We start from the raw sequence: 23550 nt of genomic DNA on the forward strand, positions 1-23550 counted from the left end.
TGGATTCACCTCACATTCACAGTGGGCTTCCTAGCAACTCTTTCTTTACAAGTCCATTTCTCCGTTTACTGAGAACAATACTGAGAATGAGTCCTTTCTGCAGAATACAGCCCTTCATGTACACCAGATGCCTAATGTTGCATGCTGTGAAGAAAAAAAACCCAATGTCTACTCAAATTACTGTATCGATCACCAAAACCTGTCAGCATTTTGCATCTTTTGTAAATGTTTTCTTCAGAATACTTGAATGTTTTTTAATGTTAAGATGTTAACGTTGCTTGTCAAAATGCACCACCAGGTTCTGTAAGAGCTAACATCCAATTAGCTCAGTTAGTAGCAGTTTGAGAATACCACCCAAACAATGACCAAAATTAATGTCTTTCACCAAGGGAGTAAAACAAATAGGAAAACAAACAAAAAAAAAAAAAAAAAACCTGAAAGCTTTAGAACTGAGAAAGAGCATTTCCTTGTGTTTTTCAAAGCTTTCCCTTTCAATGCCATTAAATCTGTTCCTATAAATAAGTATTTTTATGGGTTTCAATGTTATATCTTTTTAAACAGTTCTTACAGCAGCTCTATAAAAACCCTGCCTGGCTAGTGATGTATGTGCAGAAGAGACAAGTAGAACTTCTGCCCCTTCGTCCTTCTCTGGAAGCAGCACAAATCAGAAATGAGCAGTGCTGAAGTCGAGTAATTCACTGGGATGAAATTATACAACTCTTGGGGGGGATGTTCAACCAATCACTGCAAAATCTAACAAAGTAATTATTTTTTTTTCTTTCAGAATAGGAGGGTAACATCTGAGCCCAGTTCTACCTTCACTCCTTTTGTTAGCTTACAGAGGTGTTTCATGAACTGACTTGTTACAATTAGAGCAGCCTGACCTTGGTTTGAAACAAACGTACTTGCCTATAGCCACACATTACAGTAAGGGCAGAACAAAAAAATGACACAGTAACAGGCAGATGCTGTCAAACCTAAATTATTCACAAGCTATTCAACACAAAATAAAGTGGTCCTAGAAAATTGAGTCTAATAAGAAAGAAATGAAATTTTTAAGTTATCCCTACAAATTATATAGTTTCTCTACAAGCCAAATATTTAGCAGTTGCAAATAATTAAGATGTAAAAGACAAAAGAAGTGTTTAATCAGTTCCTCATTAGATATGTGTGCCAGATACCACAAAAGATGGCACTACTTTAGCAAAGGAAAAACAAATGTTCAACACACTGAAGTAAACGAGAACAGCATTTAACATCAATTAAATTCAAACAATCATTGATTATTTCAAGTAGTTTTTCAGGCACTTGAAAGAGGCATTTTGGATTTTGAAGTTAGTTGCAATCTAGAAATAATCTGATTGTAAAACCTAGCCAGCAGTGCAGCTGTGTACTTCCAGTCTCATTCCTATAAGCACTAAAGAAGCCTATTTTTGCTCTTATTCTCATTTAGAGCATTAAGTCTCTAAAAACTATTTGGATGGGATTACACAGAATACAACTGCTATTTTCACAACCTGAGCTCTCCTGACAACAAACATGTTTTTTTACCACAAAACAAAAAAAAAGAAAACCTTTAGTACAACAGTAACAGTTGCAGATGCTGACAAACTCAATTTCCAGCATAATAAACGTCACTGGGATTCTCTTTGGGAAAGCAGCAGTTGCAAAAACGATAATAATTAGGCTTAATATAGTTCGAAACCAAATTATGGCAGCTGTACACGGCACAACAAAGAGCATTTTTAAGTACCAAGTATGCAATTTAACCACAACCAAACTCCAAAATATTTCTGATTCCCAGCAAGTTCCTGAGAACACTGAGTATATTCCCAGAGCTGCTCTTACCTTTCCTGGCAGCCTCTGTTCTCCGTCTTGCTGGCGACACCAGATCCTTTACAATCTGCAGCACTTGAATCATTGCTCGTTAGCAAGATCAAAGGAACGAGGTGCTCCTTCAAAATTCCAACAGGTTTCATTACTACACCTTATTACATGGCTGTCTTCAGTATGCTCGAGCAAAACTGATGCAGGAAGAACTCATCCACCTTCCCAGGATGATTTCTGCCTGACGACTCTACAGGCTGGGGTGATGGATTTAAAGTGACTTCAGCACAAGGAGACAAAAAACCGCAAGCAGTCCTAAATGTATTTCTACGGAGCATTTTAGAATTATTCACTGCAGAGAATGCATACTGATTTCTCTAAATAAAGTTTAAAGGAAACGTTCACAAAGTAGCTAAAGAAAATAAAAACAAAAACAAACCCTTGATGCAGCGTGCTCCCCTAAGCTCAGTAACTAACAAGTGTGGCTGCATCCTCTTTTCAAGTCAGTCTCAATTCATGAAATTTCACGTAATGTTTAGAGAAAAGACTCCCCAGCGTCAGACCCACCAAGAGAACTAAAATTAAACCCAGCCAGCAAAAACTCCATCAGGCACAAGCAAGCTTCTGCTAAAGACACTCAGGGGGTTCCTTTGCTCCCCCCTCAAAGAGAAACCTCTGACACCCTTGTACGTGACAGGAATTCTCACACAGCAGGAAATCCTGGGAGAATTTCAGGCATTCTCTCACCCACCACCAGAGGCCCAGAGAACTCTTTCAGCAAAGGTATTGTCATTACTTCTGTCAGGTAACTTTAGGCAGACAGATTGCTGGATATGCCCCGCTACATTTTTAATGGCATTTGGAAAAGGTACAAAGCCCCTTCAGAAGAGCCTTTTGTCAAAGCCTCTGCAAAACTAACCCCCCCCCCCAAAAAAAGAAAAAATCATGAGGAATCATGTTTTATGTGATCACTTTAAATAACTGTCAGGCCTGAAGAGGCTCTGTGAACACTTCAGAAAACTGAACTCCAACGCAGCACTATGAGGCCTTGCACACATATACAGATCAATTTAGGAAGCCAACTATGCGTTCTGAAAATTGTAACATGAAAATAAACCACAGGCCACATTCTCTGGCCTTTAGACCTTCTGTTCCCATTGCTTAAGTGTTAGATGGGGGGAGGGAGAAGAGATCATCTTCCCATTTTCCATGTCCAGCTGCTCATCACAAGCATTGCAGATTTTAAGATCTACTGGCGTATTTATCCACATCCATGTCAATCTCTTGAATCACACAGAGCACAGGAATGACAAATTACGTCTGTTATGTCAGTCTCATTCACAGCCTGCCCATTAATCCCTGCCAGAAGGAAGAGCAAACCAAAATTCCATCCTACTTGATTAGGCAAAACAAAGACAAGAAAAATCCTTCTCCCTGCCAGGCTGTCTGATTTCTTCTCCCATTCTGCAAACATTCAAGTGTCCACCCAAGAGGAAGCCTGTAGACACACTGTGCAACTATGACTTACCCCTTCCTGAAAAAGGATTCTTCAAAATGTTACAGACAGAATCCTCAATTTTTCTGTATTAAGAATAACTTCTAACTCCTGGACCTAAAATTAAATTCCAGGTTTAAGACCAATGACTTTATATTTAGAGAAGTTTGGAGAAGATCATTACAAGCGGATCCGTCCAGAACAACTATAATTACAGAACATTAAAATAAGATGTAAAATGCAGGGTTGTGCAATAAGGTTTACCTGGAGGTCCATTATTTAATAATCCAGCACTCAAAACTGCTGTTAGAAGAACTTTTTCCATGATTATCTCACCATGATGGATTTGTTTTTTATTTAGTTAGGTAATCAAACACCTTATCTTCAAGCCAAAGATATAAAACCAAAGGAATATCATTACTTGGAACTATATTATATTGCAAATTTTCTCTAAAAAGAAAAAAAACTAAGTTCATTGTGCTCAAAACACAACTACTACAGAACTACTAAATTTTTGAGGGTCCTTATATTAACACATTATGGATAGAAAAAAAAGGATGAAAAAAAGTGGTTAAGGTCAAATAAAATATTCAGTAAAAACATCCACTTGGCCTTCCAAGCAAGAATATACCCTGCAGATCCTACAGTTGATTTTTAAATGAATTTGATTATTTCATCACTACAGCAAAGTTTTCAAGTTCTGGAACAAGGAGAGGATGATGGACTGACAAAGATTAACAGTTGGGAAGGGGGAGCAGAGGAAGAGAGGACTAGAAGGCATGACTTGTACTTACTTTTGTGAAAAATTATTTTAAAAGGAAGGAATTAAGCCCTTCAGTACCTTTTTCCAACTGCAAAAAGGAAGGAGTTCCTTTTTCTTCCAAACTGTCCCTCACTTTGCCAGTACAGGTCCCTGTCCTCCCTTTTAAAGAGACACACAAGAACTTCAGGAGGAAGTCATTTTCACACACACCTGCCTTCCTCAACATGAACCACTTTCCAAAGTTGGTATGCACAGGAGTTTCCCTCTCGTCTTTATTGTGACAACTGGCACGTAGAAAAAAAACCGAACAAACGCACAAAGCCTTAAAATAATTTAGGAAAACATAAAGTACATTCCACATGCAGTGTAAAGAAAATGGTGCAAGTCTGAAGCAGGCATGATAAATAAGAAATTTCAACAAGTCACTGGAAGTTTGAAGAATTACACAGTAAGCTTGGTGGCTGCTATTTGTCTTTCCTCAAACCAATTTATGCACCAAGACAGCAACACTAAACCTCCTTTAGTACAGAGGCAATACCAAAAAGACTTCTAGAAATAAAACACACTAACTAGTTAAATTGTATAATTTCATCTGTTACTCATGAGTCAGAATTTGGTTATATTTCACTCTTATCTTTGACTGATACTCCCATACAATCTGTCACTACAACTGCCACCGCTCAGACCACACATCCTGATGAAACACCCACTGTGGGCAAGGATACTCCAGGTGGAATTTCACAGCAATTCTGACAGATACACAAGGTGAACCACAAAGAACCCATGTCACAAATTTAGTGTAACAATTTGAGTAGATGCTGTTTGAGAAAAAAAGTAGTGCTACATATTCAATGCATAGACCAAGGATCTCTGCCAAGCATTTTTCCTCTTCAACAGAGTGCTTGCAAAGCAATATGTGCTTGATGATGTTCTTGGATTTTGCTTTTCCTCCTCAACTTCAAAATTGTAGGGAATACAGAAATCACACACGTTATCAACCTGATGAAATACAGTATTAGAAGGAACGGTTAACCAGGATGAGATTTTATGGATCACTGTGTACAGCCCTTGATCACTCCCAAGCATAATAAAAAAAAATTACCTGCATCCTGATTAGTCAGCTATCATAATTCAGAATAAAAACGCTTCCGTTAACGTAATTATAATTAACTGATCTTTGGAAGCAGCTCTTTTTCATGAAGCCTATTGCCAGGAGGTAACACATTTACAGCACAAATGATGCTGCAGAAGGATGGCTCGGTGGGTATTTGTCAAAGGTATTTGACAGGGGGTGGGGAAGATCAGAATTTAAGTCTGAGGAAGGCTTAATATTTTCTCTTTCACTCTCTTTTTCTAATCTGTAATGTTTATATATTCACAGCATTCTGTCTAGGCTATTAAAAAACCATCAAGAACCCTCGGGGCTTTCCCAGGCAGCATTGCAGCTACCCAAAAAGCGCCTGCTTGTTGTGTCCTCGTTTACAGAAAGATGTACAAGCCACTAACAGGAAAAAACCCAAGCCAGTGCAATGGCTCGAGGGCTTTCATTCATAGAACAACAGCCCTGCACACATCTGAGTTGAGATGCAAAGTTACTGTCACTGGGGTTTTTTTCCATTTCTGATCAACCTGAACTGTCCAGAATTCAGACATTCTGCATATTGATTATTCCCAACATCTCTGCAGAAACCTGTGCAGGTTTGGTTTCATCATCTTCCCCTGTGTTCCCCACTGCCAGAATTATGTCTTTTTCTCTACCTGCTAGACTTCACATATGGTTAAGATGCCAAACTTTCTGGCCTGCCACCCCAGGGAATGGAAAGCCCATAACAAAATGGCCAGGAAGGTCCTAGCCCAGGGCATTTCTGCCACTAATGTTTCAATGGCAGCAGGATGAAGCCTTAAGTCCAATAGAAAGCAAATAAATACACAAAACACTTGTGGTGACGTTAGTTCTGCAATAGTGCAAAGTCTGACGTTAGAGGCAAGAGAAGAGGATTTACAAGAGAACAGGGTGCATTTGCCCTTTGGACCCTCCTCTCTAGGCTGTAACACTCAGATGCTCCAGCACCTCAGAGTCGGCAGGGCTGTCCCAGCAGGGCTGTCGGTAACAGCGGCTGTAAAAACTCCAGTGCCATCGGAAGTGAGGGCACCTGCTCTTAATGACCCATTGCAGTGTTTGCTTTAAAAGCTGCAGTTTCAGAAACCACACAGGGCACAACTACTTCAACTGCTTCATCGTCCCTCCCATCTTAGCAAATGGGCTCAGAAAATGAAGATGATTTTCCCATCAGGAACTACTGTCTCATATGTGGGATAAAAGTTTTCAAGAATAGATTCAAGGATTAAGTAAATACAAGTCAGGCATCAGGGAAAAGATTTTTCAAATCTCAAATAAAAGGAGGACTATATTATAAGAACCTTTGCATAGTCTCTTCACCAAAAAAAAAAAAAAAAAAAAAAAAGCTTATTTCTTGCAAAAACAATGAATTCAGATAATGTCTATGCAGCAGTAAGGCAAATACCTTAACTATCCCCACTATCTCCAGAAACATTTTGTTTCATGATATTCCTCTCTGCTCTGACTTTTCCTGTCACAACTGGTGTTCAAGCTATTATCTCAAAACAATTAGGCATTGAGATTTAAGACAGGCAATATATCATAATACAAATTATTACTAAGCTATGAAGTAGGTTATCTATTGTTTCTTGCTAATATTTTGAATTAATTTTCCAGTTTCTAACTGAAGCCTACAGTTTTTATTAAGTTTTCAATAATCTATTGTAGCTGGACAAGAATTGTAGAGTTCCAGATCAATAACTAACTGTCCCTATAAATCTCTGAAACTTTAAATTCTTAATCTTCATTATTTTCTACAGTTCATCCTTTGAAGCGTGAATGAGGCAAAAAGAAGAAAACCTAATGCTCACACAGAATTCCTATGTGAAATTCTCATAGCCTTTCTTGTAAAAATGTTTGCACCAGCGACACAACTCCATTTATTATTCAAGAGCTCATTTTTCAAAAATGACTGCTTTTGGCTATGCATTTTGCAAAGCATCCATAAAAATAAACAAGCATCCTCACAGTCTTCTCAATGGTCCTTCATAGTCAGTAACTGCTTAATCCAATGGAATTTGCATCCATTTAGGAATATTTTCTTCTTCATTTCTAGCAGGTTTGCTACCAATTTTAAAGCATGAAACTACAGCTGCAGTTTTTAAAAGAAACTGATGCAGATCTAGGAGCCTTATTTAGAAGGCATCTTCTTGGGAAGAGAAAGTAGCTTGAGCTAAAGGCTGGAAAAGTAATAATTTCAAGAGAAAGCTATTTTTTTGAAGTCTGCTTTTCTTTACACTTTACATACAAGAAAGCTCTTCATTAAATTCAGATGATGGAAAACATCAATAAATGGTCAAAGAAAGTATCTGTACCTGTTCCAGGAAAAAAAACCTATAAACCCAGAAATAGAAAAATAAATGCTGTAACTGGGAAAAAAAGGGAGACAGAAAAACACAGGGCCACATTCCACAGACCTTACTGGACACAGTGAAGGAAAACAACACACTGCACAATCCCATCCCTGCTCAGTGCTCTCACCGTCACCCTGCTTGCATCAGTTTTCACCCCCTCAGCTCTTGCTACAACACATTCTGCAAGTGGCTCTGGACTGAATCAAGACAGAGTCTCCCACAGAGCCACAAGGAAGCCAAGGGAACTGCCTGTGTAGATCACTTTTATCACTCTGGTAACAGACATCAGACACTAATGGAGATCACTATCAGAAGTTTGTGCTCATGTAAGTCTTGATGCACTCTTCCAGAAAAAAAAAAAACCTACAAAAAGGAAGATATATAAAAATATACTATTTGTTTTTCCCTTCCCAATAAATCTGTTTTATACCTGTCGCCTCCATGAGAAAAGGGTAATGCTTCTTCTTTGCTCATATATTTTCTGTAGAACTGTAGGTTTAGACATACAAGTGCATCTAAACTGCACCATTTAGCAACAGTTCAGAGTTCTTAGATATTTAGCCCATAAAGACCTGGCAAAAGGAATGGCTCAGAGGGCTGCAGTGCAGAATTCCTTAGATACAGAGGTACGCATGTCTTCTGGGTCTCTGTGATTAGGATTGTGTTAAGCAAGGTACAAAGCATTATGAAAATTAAAAAGAATAGAATCACAGATTCTTCATGTTAATTAAATTTCTTTCTCCTCACACTCACACCATGCCCTTCAAAGGCCAAATGGTCACTTTATAAGGCTCACGAAATGGTCAAGAAAGCAACAATAAAGCAAACTGAGCTCCCCCACCACCCTCCCGAGAAAGGTTGTATCTAAGCAGTCTACTTCAAATGATTGATAAAATAATGTTTGGTGGGGTTTCTTAAACAGGGGGAAGAAAGAGGATGGTAGTACAAGATCTCATCTCAGTGAACCCACACACCCCACAAGATTTCTCAGTCTTCCTCATGATGGCAAGTTTTCATATAGCTTTAGCTGCAAATGAAGCTTTTTCTGAGGAAAAAAAAGAAGTTCCTTACTAGAAGTCTCAAAAAGAAACCAGACATTAATGAAGTTGTAATTACAGTAATAAAAATGATTTAAAATATATTCTCCAATAATATGCAGCATTTCCTGCATTTGTAGCATTTCAAACAGAATATGCAGCAATTTTATATGGCCTGGATTTGGGTCATGGCTGTAGTTCTGATCAACAAATTTATCTTAGGCTAAAGTGTATCAATAAATGTTTTGTCAAACATAAGCATACAGAAAGAAGCCACACTAGTCATTAAAGATTTTTTTCGGTTTTGCAATATTAAACAAAAAACAAAAGTATTACTATCTTACATGTGCTAATATGGAAGTCAAAGTACATTCATTAGTTTAATCAGGCATAGACTGATAAAAATGAATGCGTGTTCAAGTCAAAGAAAGAAGAAAAATAAAAACTTTGCTTTTAATTTAAACCCTTACTTAGTTTCCTTTTGAAGAGGATATGAATGAGACTAATAATCTTGTACCTCCCTGAGGGAAAGGAAAACTAGAAAATTCTATGCACTGCCATTTGTTAGCATGATTAAATCCTTCACTGCATGTACATTTAATCCAAGTAATAAAATGCAGCTGTAGAGAGGCACCAGGAAGAACATCAAACCTTATTAGTCCACTGCAAAACACACATTACTTTTATTAAGCCCATGTACTTGCAGCCATACTTTGTGCAGCAAATAGTACGTGGTGTGGCTTTGTGGCTCTGCAGGAAAAATCAAAACTTTCAAAACAAGTTTTTGAATACTCTGTAATAGGCCAGTCTAACACTTAAGTGGGACCTAATCCCACAAATGCAATCTGCCTTAGTGATGGAAAAACTACTAAGAAGAGACACTCAAAGGAAGAACAAATTCAACATTTCAAAAGTAGCCAATGGAATTTAATTTGAAGGTCACACAGAACTGAAGGAAGTGTTCCTTTAAAAGGAAGTGTATCTGGGTCTGTTTGCTTCCTGCAGTTGTGTTCTAATGGGAGACACCATTCCCTGTTCACTTTCAGACTTCTGCCTCCTGCTCTCCTTCCGTGTTCACTCAGAAATGCAGCCTTTCAAAGCAGATTTTAACTAGCATGTTTTAAAATTCCAAGCTTAGCACTTGAATGTGACAATCATGTTAACTATGACTACTTAAGCTTAATGCTAGAGCACTATTTGAGATATTTTCTGCCTAAGTGGCTGGTTGTGGCTACTTTATGGTTATCTGTTTTGCCTCTGTTCTTACATCTGGATTTATTTAGTGCACTGTAATGAGAAGGTCCCACTCCCTTTGTATCCAATCCTATTTCCCATAAAAACATATAATGCTTCCTCTTTTGAAGAGTTCTCCTATACCCTCACCAATGAAAAAATGGAAACATTTGGCCATCTGAGACTTCTTTAGTCAGCTTCACATTAAGACAATCAATTTATCCAAATGAAGAACATCTTTCCTACTTATTTCATGAACAAGAACAGAGGAACCTACTAACACTGTCTCAGTTTTGGCAGATGGAAAACTGCAGTGTATTTAATGTTCCCATGTTCCCTGCAGCTGCAGAAAATTTAAAATCGTGCCAAGTTTCAGCCACCAACTGCCACGGTCCAGACAAGAAGGGTCATCACTCTACCCAGTACTACATTCAGGCACTGCAACCCAGCATTTAACTCCCACTGGAACTACAGCAGTGCTAAAGGAACAGAAGTGCCATCATCCCCTCCTTGCAGTGGATTCATCCTTGTTAAATTTCACTGAACAACACCCAGGTAAGCTGGCCTTGCTGTATCATCCTGTAAGTGCACTGAATACATAGCATTAAACAAAACCACAAATTGTGTTAGTTCTCCTAAACGGATGTTCCACTTAATGATTGGTTGCATTAAGAAGAGGGGAATAAAACCTCTCAACAGCCTTACCGTGAGTTTGACATAAATATTATTTCTTTTAGTTTGTTTTAAAGCACAAGAAATAAATAAATACTGAAATGCCACTAAAAGTGACTCATTAGCCTTTGCTCTAAAAAGGAAACTTTCCTACCACACACTTACAAGCAAAATGTACAAATATTTTTGTCACTGTTTCTAACACAAAATGGTGGGGGAGGGAAGAAAGTGAGGAGGAAATAAAAAGCAAAACTGACACTTTTCAATTTGTACCTCATCTTTTTACAGCAAGCAACAGACCAAATTTTTCTCTCATGTTCTTCAAGACCATGACATCCTTCAAAAATTCTTACAGTAATCTGATACAACTGGGGAAGAGAAGAAGCTAAAAGCTTGTCTAGTTTTTGCAGCCAGATGTAAAACAGTACGAGCTGTAACTGTGCTGAAGCCCCCAAAGCAAACAGGGTCTGTAGAGCAGCCTGAACACAAGCATGGCTGTAGCACAGCATCACCCCAGGAACTCAGAGCTGCAGCCCACAAGTGTCACCTCCAAAGCTAAATTTGGGAGAGCGCAGCAAAGGAAGGTTATGCCATTGTAGCGTTTGTACAAGTTGGACACAGTAGCACCACAAACTAAAACTCCTTGTATAATGCTGGATAAAATCCTACTACAAAGAAAAAAAGAGAAGGAAAAAGCTTTACAATGAATGCAACAGAACATTCTGGTGAGAGACCTACTTCCCTATGTCCCTAAAAATTCTGGCAAGTCCGACTTGTGCTCAAAAGAGTTCTGAGTAAGGCTTTCAGCACTCCACCACAGAATCAGGCAGGTTTTCAAAGAGCTTTTCAAGGCTAAAACAGAAAGAGCGCATTCAAGAATCCTCTCCTACGGTAAACCAAAGTGCTTTATTAAAACAAAGTGCCCTTTTACATTAGTGATCTGTTAAATTAATGACTGCCCTGGCCAAAAGCATTGAGAGGTTCTACAGCGTGTTGGTATGCCTTCCATTCTGGAGACCATTATGTTACACAAAATAAAACTGGGGAAAAAAAGGAAGAGAAGAAAGAAAACAACACATCACACCAGCTTCCCAAACTAGAAGAACTTGGGAGTTCTACACAGCTTTGTGCTTGCTTCAGAAATTTCAAGCAGGAAAGGTCCAGGTTAACCAACAGCCTTGAATAAATTCCAGTGCTATCTTGCAGTCTCTCACATAGTTTTAGGAATTAAAGTATCTTAATTATAGGAGAGAGGGTCCTTTGCAATGAGAGCTTAAACAAGCCTTATAATCACCTAATTGATAGGATATCACCAAAGTGCAGCTGCTTTGTTACCACAAACATCTGCAACTATCCTTCTAAACAGTGAAAGGATAACAGGCTGGATAGCTTAAGTAAAGAAAAGATCTTAAAATTTAAACAAATATGGAGCCAATAATCTCGCTGACATTACTTACATAACCCCACTTCTGGCAACAACCCCAAATATTTTCCAACTGTGTTACAAATCAGAGAAGTTGTTTCCTATCAGCAGCTGGGTAAAGCACATCAAAATAGTTTTTCTTGAAACACAGTCAGTTTAGCTTAAAATAACCACACATCTTTTAAATCAGGTGGTTTGTTTCTTGAATATGAACATGAATAACAACATAAAATGGGACTGCAGCTCGAATATCTTTCATATCTGTGATAAAGTTACATCACTGAGCAGCAGTACTTCACTTTTCCTATACAGTGATGCATATTATTCAATCATTTGTATGGAAAGTGAGAATCAACATGACTCATGACAGGCAAGGAAAGTCCTGTGAACATCTCATTTAACACTGCTGTTGGGAAAGTTCTTCTAGTCCATTTCTAATCCTTCATCCCATTCAGCTGTTCTGTGAATTCTTTGATCCAACAGGAAATAACACCACCATTAGGGAACTTAAAACTGCAGCCTCTAAGTCCTCCTGCAGGTCTGTGACTGCAGAGTGCCTTATGCAGAGAAGGGGGTGCTCACCCAAACATCTACGTTCAGAACTGTTGCTTTTCATCTGTTTTAGTTGGGAATGTCTGCATCCTTTCCCCTTTGGAATGTACTCAAATACCACCCTCAACTTATCACAGGATGAATAGGATCCCAGAAATATGAATTGCTTACATAGTGGCAGATACTTGATACTCTCTCCAGAGAACAAGGTTCCAGTGTTCTTGTGCTACTCACTCCTTCTGCTGCAGGAGCACCAAAGACCCAAGATAAAGGCATGATTGTGCAATGTTCTATATAAAGGAGCACAGAGAAAGGCCCTAAGACTAAGATTTAAATAAAAAACTATGTAATGGGAGACTATTATCATGCCAAAAGCATGTACTCTTGTGTATGCCAGTCAGTCATAATAATTCAGCACTCCTTACTGGCCATCAATCAAAACACTGAGGCAGACAAATGGTAGAAGATGACTCTCCTTTATTTATAAACACATAAATAAAAGAGTTTTAATATGTAGGTATATTATTTTACATTATAAAGAGAAAATAATTACATGAAATATCTATCACAAATAAAACATGTAATGAATGTTTAAATATACATAATTACTATCATAACCATCTTTCTATCATCCTTGTTGTTTTAGAGACACACATAGCTAGAGTTTCATAAAGTAAGTATTTTGTAAACAATCCAGCCTTAATTTCCAGTACAAACATGGCAGAATAAATGTGAAGTGCAAGTGCCTAAAAAGGACACATTTGGGGACCAATGTGCGTATACAAAAGCACTGAAACTCCAATAACATTAATGTTGGTAATTTTCCTGCCACAACTCTCCTGTCAGATCAAAACTAACAACAGTTGCCTGCCAGTGCCAATATTTCGGTTTACAAACAGAAATTACATCTCTTTAAAAGGAGGTGTCATGTTGCACTAATTAATTTAGAGAAGCCCCATCAACCTGCTAGGAAAAAGCCCAAATGAACGAAGATAGATTCAAAGTCCCTTTTATGGAAAAATAAATTAAAAATAAATATAGCACCTTTTAAAAAAACGTTCAGTCAATTTATCTGAAATGTATGCAAAGGGTTTTACAAATTTAACTTTACTACACATTAATTTAAATTAAACAGTAAATATTATACAATACCTCTTTGTTAGCAAAGCCCTATAAAAAGTGACTTTACTGAACCAGAACCTACCACCTGCAAACACAGCTTCTGGATATGATGAATACATTTTTGTTAACTTCAACCTCCTGCAAAGATGCAACTTCATTTCACACTATGGAGATTGAAGACTTACTTTGTTCAAGTAAATACATGACAGAATAAAGATCAGAAGCTGTTTATCTGCCTCTTTGACCTAAAAATAAATTTTAAGTGCAAGGAAAGCAACTACTAACCAGCAGTAAATATCCTAAAATGTGACCAAAAATAAAGGAAGGATTATGAAAACAGATTTTAAAATTAATTTTAAATCTGTTTAAATACAGACATTTCAAAAAGCTTTCATTTGTCTTCTGATTTATTTAAATAGCTGTACTATGAGCAAAAAAAAAAAAAAAATGCAAGGTCTGAGAAGCTGCATCATTACGTCAATTGAATAAATAAAAATCCAACCTAATAAAAATGCAAATATTAAAACAACAAGTTTCTACTAACATGCCTGCATTTCCCCCATGTGATGCATCATTTTGTGCAAAGTATTTGGGTTATTATTGTGGCTACTCATGCACCCAATGCACTTAGAAGAGCAGTTTAATTACAGTATTGGTGAGAAACTGGGTCATCCAAGATCTGATTAGCCCTCTGGAGATGCCTCTCCTTGCTTAGCATAGAGGAAGCCCAAGATTACCACATTCCTGAACAACTTAAGCTGTAGTTCCATGCACACTTCCAGCAAGGGACCAACAGCATTTACCATCATACCTCCCCCACGGATCACTGATCCCCACCCCTGCAGTGCTCTCCCTGCAGGGCAGCAGTGCAGCCACAGATGCAGCTCCCTAGGCAAGAGCTTAGGGAGCCCACCCAAATCCAGTCAGCCTCACGTAACAAGGAAGAATGCAGGAATTCAGGCAGGCAAAGGACACAGACCCATTACTGGCGTGGGCAACATTTTAAAGAGGTCATGAAATTTTAAGACCCTGAGTTCAGCCTTGGCTCCTGCAGCCCAGACCTTTCTAAGGAAACTTCATTCAAAACTTCCTTGTCAAGACCATACAGGTTTCTGTAACTCATTAATTCTGATCTCTCAATCTATATTTTGAGTCAGAAAATCATCTCCAGCCCCATTGCTGACACTCTCACCAGGTACAAGCCGCACTATAAAGAGGAGAGAGAGCAGCAAGCAGCAGCACCGCAAGAAAACAGACCTGAAAAGTTAAGAAAACACAGAAAAGTAACAGTGAAGCAAGACCAAGTGACAAGTTCTTCTACTACAAGATTCCAGAGTCAAACAACATGTCTTTTTCATGCTTCAACAGCCCACGACAAAAAAAAGTTAATAGTGTATTACTACTGATCCAAAATGTCATGTGTCACTACAGTTACAGTGGTGAATTCCCTTGACAGCTTCAATTAAAAAAAAAAGAATTATTAAACACTGATATTATCAAAGAAGCAATTTTTAGGGGGGCACTAATACACAGTAGTTTATATTTAAGAGTTCTGTGCCTTTCCTTTTTCACATAGCTGAGTTGCAAGGGAATTACTATTATTTAACTCTTAAAAATTTTTACAAACATATCACAAGTCTTCAAAGTCACCTTTTGCAAATCTGCATTATGGCTCTTTGGCCCCTGTACGAAACAATTCTTTATTATTCAGAGTTTCAGTTTTTCATAGAGAATTACTATTTCAAGTTTCAGGAAAGATAGCCCAGGAGACACAATAGCTTCATCTCTATTTCTCAAGTCACAGTATTTATAGAGATTAGAAGATAACTGTGCCGTGAAACCACAACAGTCGTGAAAACACGTCACTAACTGTAGCTTCAAATCTGCATTTCATGACTAAGCTTTCAGGATTCATGGTTCAAAAATAAAACAAAAACCTAGCATGTAACATAATAATCTGACATCCTTTAACTATTCATTATTATATTTGCAAAAGTATTTTAGTTTGCTTGTAAGCTTTCCTTCCCCAGCATGCCATTGTCTCAGTGAATCAGAACCTAGACTTCTTCCATTCTTTCATTCAATCTCAGCTTACTGCAAAGAAGGGATGACTACAAAACCAAATCATTCAGCTTTAAAATTATTTGCAACACTTTATCTCCAATACATAAAATGTACAGCCACTTACACTTGGGGTAAAACAAACAAGAAGTCTGTCTCCCAGTATTTATTTTATGGAGAGTTTGACTTGGTCCTCATGTCACTACAGATTCATTCTGACACAGCAGGAGGGGAGGTTGGAGGGTGAGGGGGAAAAATGAGCCAGACTTAACTCAGACTTTCCTTAGGACAGGGAGCTCTACAGATGCCCAGAACACTTTCCCCAGCTGCAAGCACAGAAATAATAATGTGTAGAGTGGTTCAGGTTGGAAGGGACCTTAAGATCATCCAGTTCCAATTCCCCTGCCATGGACAGGGACACCTTCCACTAGACCAGGCTGCTCCAAGCCCCATCCAACCTGGCCTAGAAGGACTCACCACAGCACTGCATCTTGATCTGTTATGGCTGACCTTAACATTTGCTTTGGTTCCCAAGTTCATTATTCATGAGCAGGGAAATTGACAGCCAAAACTATTTATTTACATACACTACAAGAACGCAGAAGGAAAGGAAAGAAAAATCTGTTTTTAGAAATCCCAAAACTATAAGGTTCCTCTGTGAACACAGACTAGAAAGCCAGAGCTGTAATGAGAGGTCAAGGTATATAACCAGCTATCAAACAGAAGCAGCCTTTAATCACACCATTGTGGGCTTGACTTGAACTGGTGAGGCAAAAACTGGCCCTGTCATTACCAGGCCACACCAACCATTTGCACAATGTAAGATTACACTGCATAGCATCTCTCAAAATGTGTTCTCTCACACAAAATGTGTTCCTACCCTCAGTAAAACAGAAAGAAAACCTGAATTGATGGGAGTGAAGCACAAAGAAGCAGGTGACCTTCCCAACTGCATGCAGCATTAAGGTTTTAGTGTGTTAGAAATCAAACTAAAAGCAGAAAGACAAAGTCAGGAAAGAAACATTCTGTATTATAAGCTGGCACTGCATCTTATAAATATAAGGGGGGAAAAATGAAGATGTCAGCAGCTTGTTGCAATAGTGTGCACTAACCTTAAGTTTCACTGCAGCAGCTCAAATAATTTAATTGTACTGACCTTTCCTCAAAGGAGAAAGGCACAGGAAAATCCCCCAAAATAAAGAGCGGAGTTTATAATATTAAGAATTTATCATGACACTACATATTTTCTGGCCACTAAATATCTGGAGGAAATGTAGATTAAATCAGCTCTTTCTGTGGTGGGACATTCTAGGTAGTTTGCATGCACCAGGATTTCTCTGGAAAGTTATCTTTAAATACAAAGCAAATCAGTAATCAACTTCACTTAGCCACACTTGATACTATTACAAACTCTTTAAGGATATGACCTCAGTGTCCTGTAAGGCACACAATGCAAAAGCACGTTTTCAAATACAAATCTGTCTTACCCTTATTTATGAAAACAGACATTTACAAAGCTATTCCACCGAAATAAAAGCCTTAACAGGGACTGCCTCAGTTTTAACAAATTTTTTGTAATGTCCAACAACAAACTACCACGACGAATGGCGAACTCTGCAATTCTGTCAATGCTCTTCCCCAACACAGAGGAAGATCCAGTACAACAGGATCCAAAGCAGTTTCTCTCGAGTAAACCATAAACTAAGAAATTGATCATCAGCCAAACAAAAAATATCTAACCTTCTCTAAATCACATTTTTAAAGAGTGCCAATGTGTGTTGTGCCCTTGAAGCCCATCACAGCACAGGCTTCAGCATCCACTCTACCACAAGAATGCAGCGTCCTGCATTGAAGAACATCATTACTGACCACCACAAAAAGTACTGCCAAAATGTTGTCTTGCATTTCAATAAGGGTCTTCATTCTTCCTAATGAACCCTCCAGTCTGGAATCAGCACCAAATCTGACCAAAACCAAGGGTGTTTTTCTCTAGCACTGTATTGCTGTACCCAAACCAACATCACGACAGCAGCACCCTGGAAGTCACACTTGACACACCAACTATGAGTCAGTTATTAGTTTTGTGTAAGACTGTAAATAAGGCAATGACTGCACATGAAAAGCTCTATAAAACAAATGAAGATTCACATACAGTGTTTGACAAATGAGGATATCCCAGGATTTGAATAACTGCCTAGAGAATTGACCTCTACGCAATACAGCAAATACTTTAAACGTCAGAAAGTGTGAACAGCAATGTGAAAGAAAATAGAAATAAGTGTGCATAAAAAGTAAAACCGTTCTATCAACACCAGCATGAACCTTACAGTTCAGCAATTCTTACAGGCCTTTTTTTGGAGCAATTTTTCCTCTGCTGTATTTACCAAGCATTTCTTTAATCATTCTTTTCTATTTCCAAATGTCAAGAACAATCATTTTTCATCTAGTTTGACAAGAAATTTAACCAACAATTTTCTTTACTCATTTCCTCCCAGAAACTCAAATGGTCTTATTTTACTAACACAGGATATAATTATCCTATGAAAAAGAGGCTCTTCCTTCAGCACATTCAGTACAGTTGAGCTGAAGCCGAGCTGTATTACAAATACAGTTCCTGTGCAAATGCAGTTTTATACTTATTTCTACATGAGGCAAGGCCAGGTAACACTGCTGACAAAAGGTGCACGAAGAAGTCTCACATCTGCAAAACTTCTGAGACCTAGAAATACTCAAAAGAGTTCACTAAAAAGAGGTTATCTTACCCATCAGATATGACCTAAACCAAAACTTCCGGCATCTTTCATCTGGTTTTTTTCCTACCATAACAGATATAAAGTCACAGTTTTCTATGGCTCATATCATTCCAATACATGCCAGAACTCCTCTGGGATCAAACCTCTGTACTAGAATTTGTGTAACATATTTCTTTTTTTCCTATAAAATTAAGTCCATTCACTTTATATTGGATTTTTACCAGTTATTTTAATTTACTGGGCAGTCGTAAGTTTTGGAATTCTAGCAAACCCAAGGCATTTTCCCTTCAGTTTCATATTTTATTTATACTGAATAAAACAAACATCATCTTGTTACAGAACTTCTTGAAAACGAGACCAGACTACAAAGAAGTCTTACAAAGCACACACTGATCAAAAAATTAGCAGATCAAAAATGGCATCTGCCAAATCTCAGCTTTATTTACTTATTTTTACATGACTGCAGACACAAAATTCAGTAAGAACATTTTTGAGGAATAACCACCTCCCAAAACCTACTACAGATGTACAGTTTTTCTAAACTACAACCTAAGGGGTTTGGGGTTTTTTTTTTTTTTTTTTCTGAAAGAAAGAAATTTACTTACTCATGACTGGAAACTTCTTTGTATATAATCCAGAAGAGGTCTTGAAGCAAGGTGTCTTGTTGGAGAAGGTTTCTCAGAGGTATACATGTCCTGAAGGCAGGAGGAAAATAAAAATACAAATAATTTTTTTAACTTCAAATGACTAGAATATATGTTTACATATAAACTGTCTGTCCTACTCTCTCTTCATCCTCCTTGTTAAAAAAAAGGAAAACAAAGATGTGTTTGTTATGACTGGGGAGCTTTACTGCTTATGGATATATTTAGCTGTTTATCGACTCAAAAATTGCACCTTCTTCTACCAATCACACTATAAACTTGAGTATGTACTAAAAAAAAAAAAAGTGCTATGAAATATAATGTTTGTTATCTCTGGGGAGTAGTTAAAAGGTTAAAAGTACAAGACTACAATATAGATATAGTAACTGAAAATTCTAAAGCAGTATTTCCCTTCAGGAACCTTAGCTGGCACAATGATGCAAAAAACCCACTTTTTAAAACAAGAAATGCAATTAAGATTACTAAACAAGCACAGATTGGCACTGACATCTAACATTTCCTTCTCAGAAACACAACCTGAGAAAGTTACCATTTCTACCAACTATAAACCTACAGTTCCATCAATCCCTCCTCGATTTCAGAAAGATACACAAGTAGGGCAGATGGATTCACTAACAATAAGCCTGGCCCTCCCTGAAGCCAAATATAGAGGACTTAATCTCCAACAATGACAGCACAGCAAGTATATTTTGAAAAATTTATTATATAATCTCCCTCCTGCTGCTAAAAGCAAGTTTATACAAGTCTGATAGAACAGTTAAATGAAACTTCACCTCACAGCCGAGATGAAAAGAAGAAATCCACCGTATCTACTAACCTATACAGCCTTTTCTTCTAATACCTGCACAAACAGACTATCTGAAAATTAAGGAACATTATGTGATATATTTCCTCTTTTCAAAATCAATTAGAATCTGCTAAACCTCACCACCTGTGCTAATCCAGCCAGATATCTTGTGCTCAGATTCAAGTCTCAACTCTCCTGATCTCTTAATGCTTAAAAAAAAAAAAGGCAGCAAAGTAAAATGCAGAGAGACATAAGAAGAGATGCAACTTTTCCTAAATTATGACTTCACATAACCCTTACAGATCTACAGCACATGGCAAAGTAGTACAGGAACTACCACAGGACATCACAAGAAGGTTCCTTTATCAACTGCTAAAACAATTTAAAAAAAAACAAATTAAACTTCAAAGCCACACACACCATAAAAAAAAAAGAAATCCAGCTGCCAAAAGGAAGCCTTTGGTAAAGCTGCAGACGGAAAATTACAGCCAACTTTTTTGCACTGAAAAAGTAACACAGGGAAGAGACTCAGTAGGGAAAGAAAACAGCTGAAAAAAATCCACACACAAACATTCTCAATAAGCAGAGATGAACACAAAGCCATGAGATGCTACAATCAGTGAAGAGCAGTTTGCACTGCAGGCCCTGTCAACTTTCCATGAAAGTCTGCTAAATTAAACGTTTACACACACACAGCCCAATCAAAAATGAAGTGTCTATTGAAATATATCATTAGAACTGCAGACTTGTCAGCTTCCTCTTGATTACTGGTGTCAAAATTAGCAAATACAACTTCCATGACATTATTTACTGGGCTAATAACACCTATTATGTTAAGAACATCAAACGGATCAGACATCCCTCAAAACAAGTCCAAAGCACTTTTGACCAGTTTCACACTACTTTTGAGTCCAAATTCTTCTTGAATCTTATGCATAATCAACTGGAAGACCGGAGTCTCCCAATCAACTTGATTTTCCAAAGGCATTATCTCACCTTAGTTTTGTAAATACGAACTAACAATACTTTGCCTCTGAGACATCGTGTTACATGACATTTTATTGTGTGTATGTACAGGAAAAGGCTGTTCATTAGGAAAAAACAAAACAGCAGCTCTGAAAACCACTTAAGGCTAATAATAGCTTAATTATGCACCCTCATCACTTATAAAAATCTTGTCACGTAACACTGAGGAAATGAGATGGGGACGATACAGAAACTCTGTTCTACCTGTGAAGAGTGAATGCTCCAGTGCATCAGAGCAACCTGACCTCAACTCTCAGCCATAAAGTGCTACTCCTGCATTCCCTCCAGTGCCCAAATATTTTGTTTAGCTCTTGCTAGCATCTGTTTAGCAGAAAGTGCAGACTCCTGATAAATTCAGTTGCTGTTCTCTGAAATAACACTACATGTGTGTTTTATATCATTTCCCTTGTAAATAACTTTTTTAAAAAAGGGAAGTTATTTTTCATTTGTAATTTTGAGTACAGCAATAGCAAGCATTATTGAAAGTCAACACTATCAAATAGCAGACAGTCCCTGCTGTCTATTGCACTGCAATTGCAACACCTTTTCCTAGGGATGTGTGTTAGAAACTAAACTGTCTTCACTTGGCTTTCTCAGCCAGCCTGGTTTATTCCAGTGCTTACAGGGTCCTCTCCTGTAAAGAAATACCAGCTACTACAAAACAGAAAGACAAGAGTCTAATACGTGTTCAGTGTCTCTCTGAAAGAAATGAGAAAAAATCTTGGAAAAGCTTTTAATTAAAACTTTTAATTCAAAACAGTGCCCGACACTCTTTCTGCTTTCCCTTGCAATCAACAAGGCTATAATAAAAATAAAAGGAAAAAAAACACCAACCCACCCACACACACCTTTGATCTTTGTCTTTTCCCTGAAGAACTAACCCTTGTATTCCACCCCATGTTTCCTCTAGTGACACGTATCTACTCACTATTGAGAGTATCACATTCAGTAGCTGTGAAACTACTGGCATTTCAGCTGAGATTTGAAAGGAATACCTGCAGTGAGCGAAGCTCTTTGCAACTTCAAATTCACACACACTCATAATACATTCAATTACCTCTTTCCATAGCTGTGCCAGGTCTCTTTTTTTACCCAATACTCTGTTTCAGGATAATTAGCAGGAGCCAGATTGCAAGCAAATTACAGCATATTGTACTCCTATGCAGTATGACTCTACCCAGAGAAGAGATTTTCCTTTAAGTTGGCAATTAAAGATTCAGGTCTAGCCTGTGTGTGTGCTACTGTAGCATCTGTTTAACTTAGATACTAAGGAGTTAACATTAAGAATTTATACCCCCAGTTCCCAAGAACCAGGAATCACAGGAGCAGTGTGCAACTGCACTGCTTAAACACACAAAGACTAAACAGTCTAAAGACAGCCTGCCCTGCACAAATCAGTATTTTAGTGTCATTTACCGTCTTCTTTAAACCAAACGTTATGGCCCCTCACAGAAAACAGACAGATTTCAGAAACACTGTGTTTTAGAGTTGCACAGATAGCTGGCTGGCAAAACACTAAGTCTGAAATTGGTGGTTTCTGTGCTGTATAATCAGAGGGCAGAGGAACAGCTGGTTAAAAGGCAGTTCCACTAAACACTTACTTTACTCTGCATCTCATTGAATTAACTTAAAAGTTATAATCAGAAACACTAAAAGTCAAAAAGGAGCAGAACTAAGTCACTTCAGAGCACAGTTATTAAAAAGAACATAACAAAAATGCCTAATATAGCACGGAGCCTCTGAGAACCCCAGCTCAGTAAAATGCCCGAGACAGCACAAATGCACGATTCACAACAAAGTGAAATTGCTACTGTTTCAGTACCTACACAGAATCACTGACTGGACACAGATGAGGAAGCACATGGAAGTACAAATGAAACAAGCCCAACGACACACCCTCCTTTGTTCATAGCAGGAATATTTACACTACAAAGCGTTGAGGCAAATCGCCTTTAGTTTCAGGCACTGCTGATTGGCCGCTGCGTTTAATACACACACGCCTGGTAGAGTTGGAGTTTCGACTGTCACACAGCAGCTTAGATTGCAGGGCACGCGGCAAGCTAGAAAACAATTATTTAATATAATTATCCTAACTGAAATGATCCTCCACAAGATACATTTGCTGTGAACGGGGCAGAAGTGAATTCATTTTCACGCTACTGTAATTCAGTGAAAGCTGAAAACCAGCTCCCCTCACAGCCAGCTTTCAGTGCAGCTGCCTCCTCCAAGTAGTAAATGGCACAAAGAAAGTTATTCTCGAGCATATGCGGGTGAACAACTGGTGCAGGAGGTTGAAGACAGTGACTTTTAAGTCACCACTTGACTCTCGTTAAGCTGGCAGTTCAAGTGGCTACAGGCAGCCAGGCACACCACAGAAAGAACCTGAAACACCTGATAATAATTGGTTCTTTGCTGGCAGTCCCAGCGGAGACTGAACGCAGGGAGAGGGCCATGGAGATCCAGGGCTGAACACAGCTTGGGGACGCCCTCTGTCCCAGCCCACCGCTGCCAGCCTGGTACTTTCCACCACATACCTGAAGTATTACAAAAAGCTGAGAAGGGAGCAGGTACAGAGAGAGCTGTAGTGCCAGAAAATCACACTAAAGGGTTCAGCCATCGAAATCCTCCTACTCCCGACTGGGGCGGCACTGTCGCCTCCC

At 38.3% G+C, this 23550-nt stretch overlaps 1 protein-coding gene across 3 annotated transcripts in view; it reads right to left on the bottom strand.

The window, feature by feature from the left end:
• USP6NL (USP6 N-terminal like) overlaps positions 1-23550 on the bottom strand; it is a 111886-nt gene that overhangs the window by 87670 nt on the left and 666 nt on the right. The window contains exons 1-2 of one of the 3 annotated variants that reach the window (XM_040062625.2): positions 23425-23525; positions 19018-19107 (exon numbers count right to left, since the gene is read on the bottom strand). In XM_040062625.2, coding sequence (XP_039918559.1) covers positions 19018-19021 — 4 coding nt within the window. In that variant the 5' untranslated portion in view covers positions 19022-19107; positions 23425-23525. Of the gene's footprint in view, positions 1-1848; positions 2347-19017; positions 19108-23424; positions 23526-23550 lie in introns of those variants that run through there. The other 2 variants (XM_040062624.2, XM_040062622.2) reach the window with 2 other exon arrangements.

The sequence above is a fragment of the Hirundo rustica genome, chromosome 4, assembly GCF_015227805.2.
Source record: "Hirundo rustica isolate bHirRus1 chromosome 4, bHirRus1.pri.v3, whole genome shotgun sequence".
NCBI lineage: Eukaryota > Metazoa > Chordata > Aves > Passeriformes > Hirundinidae > Hirundo > Hirundo rustica.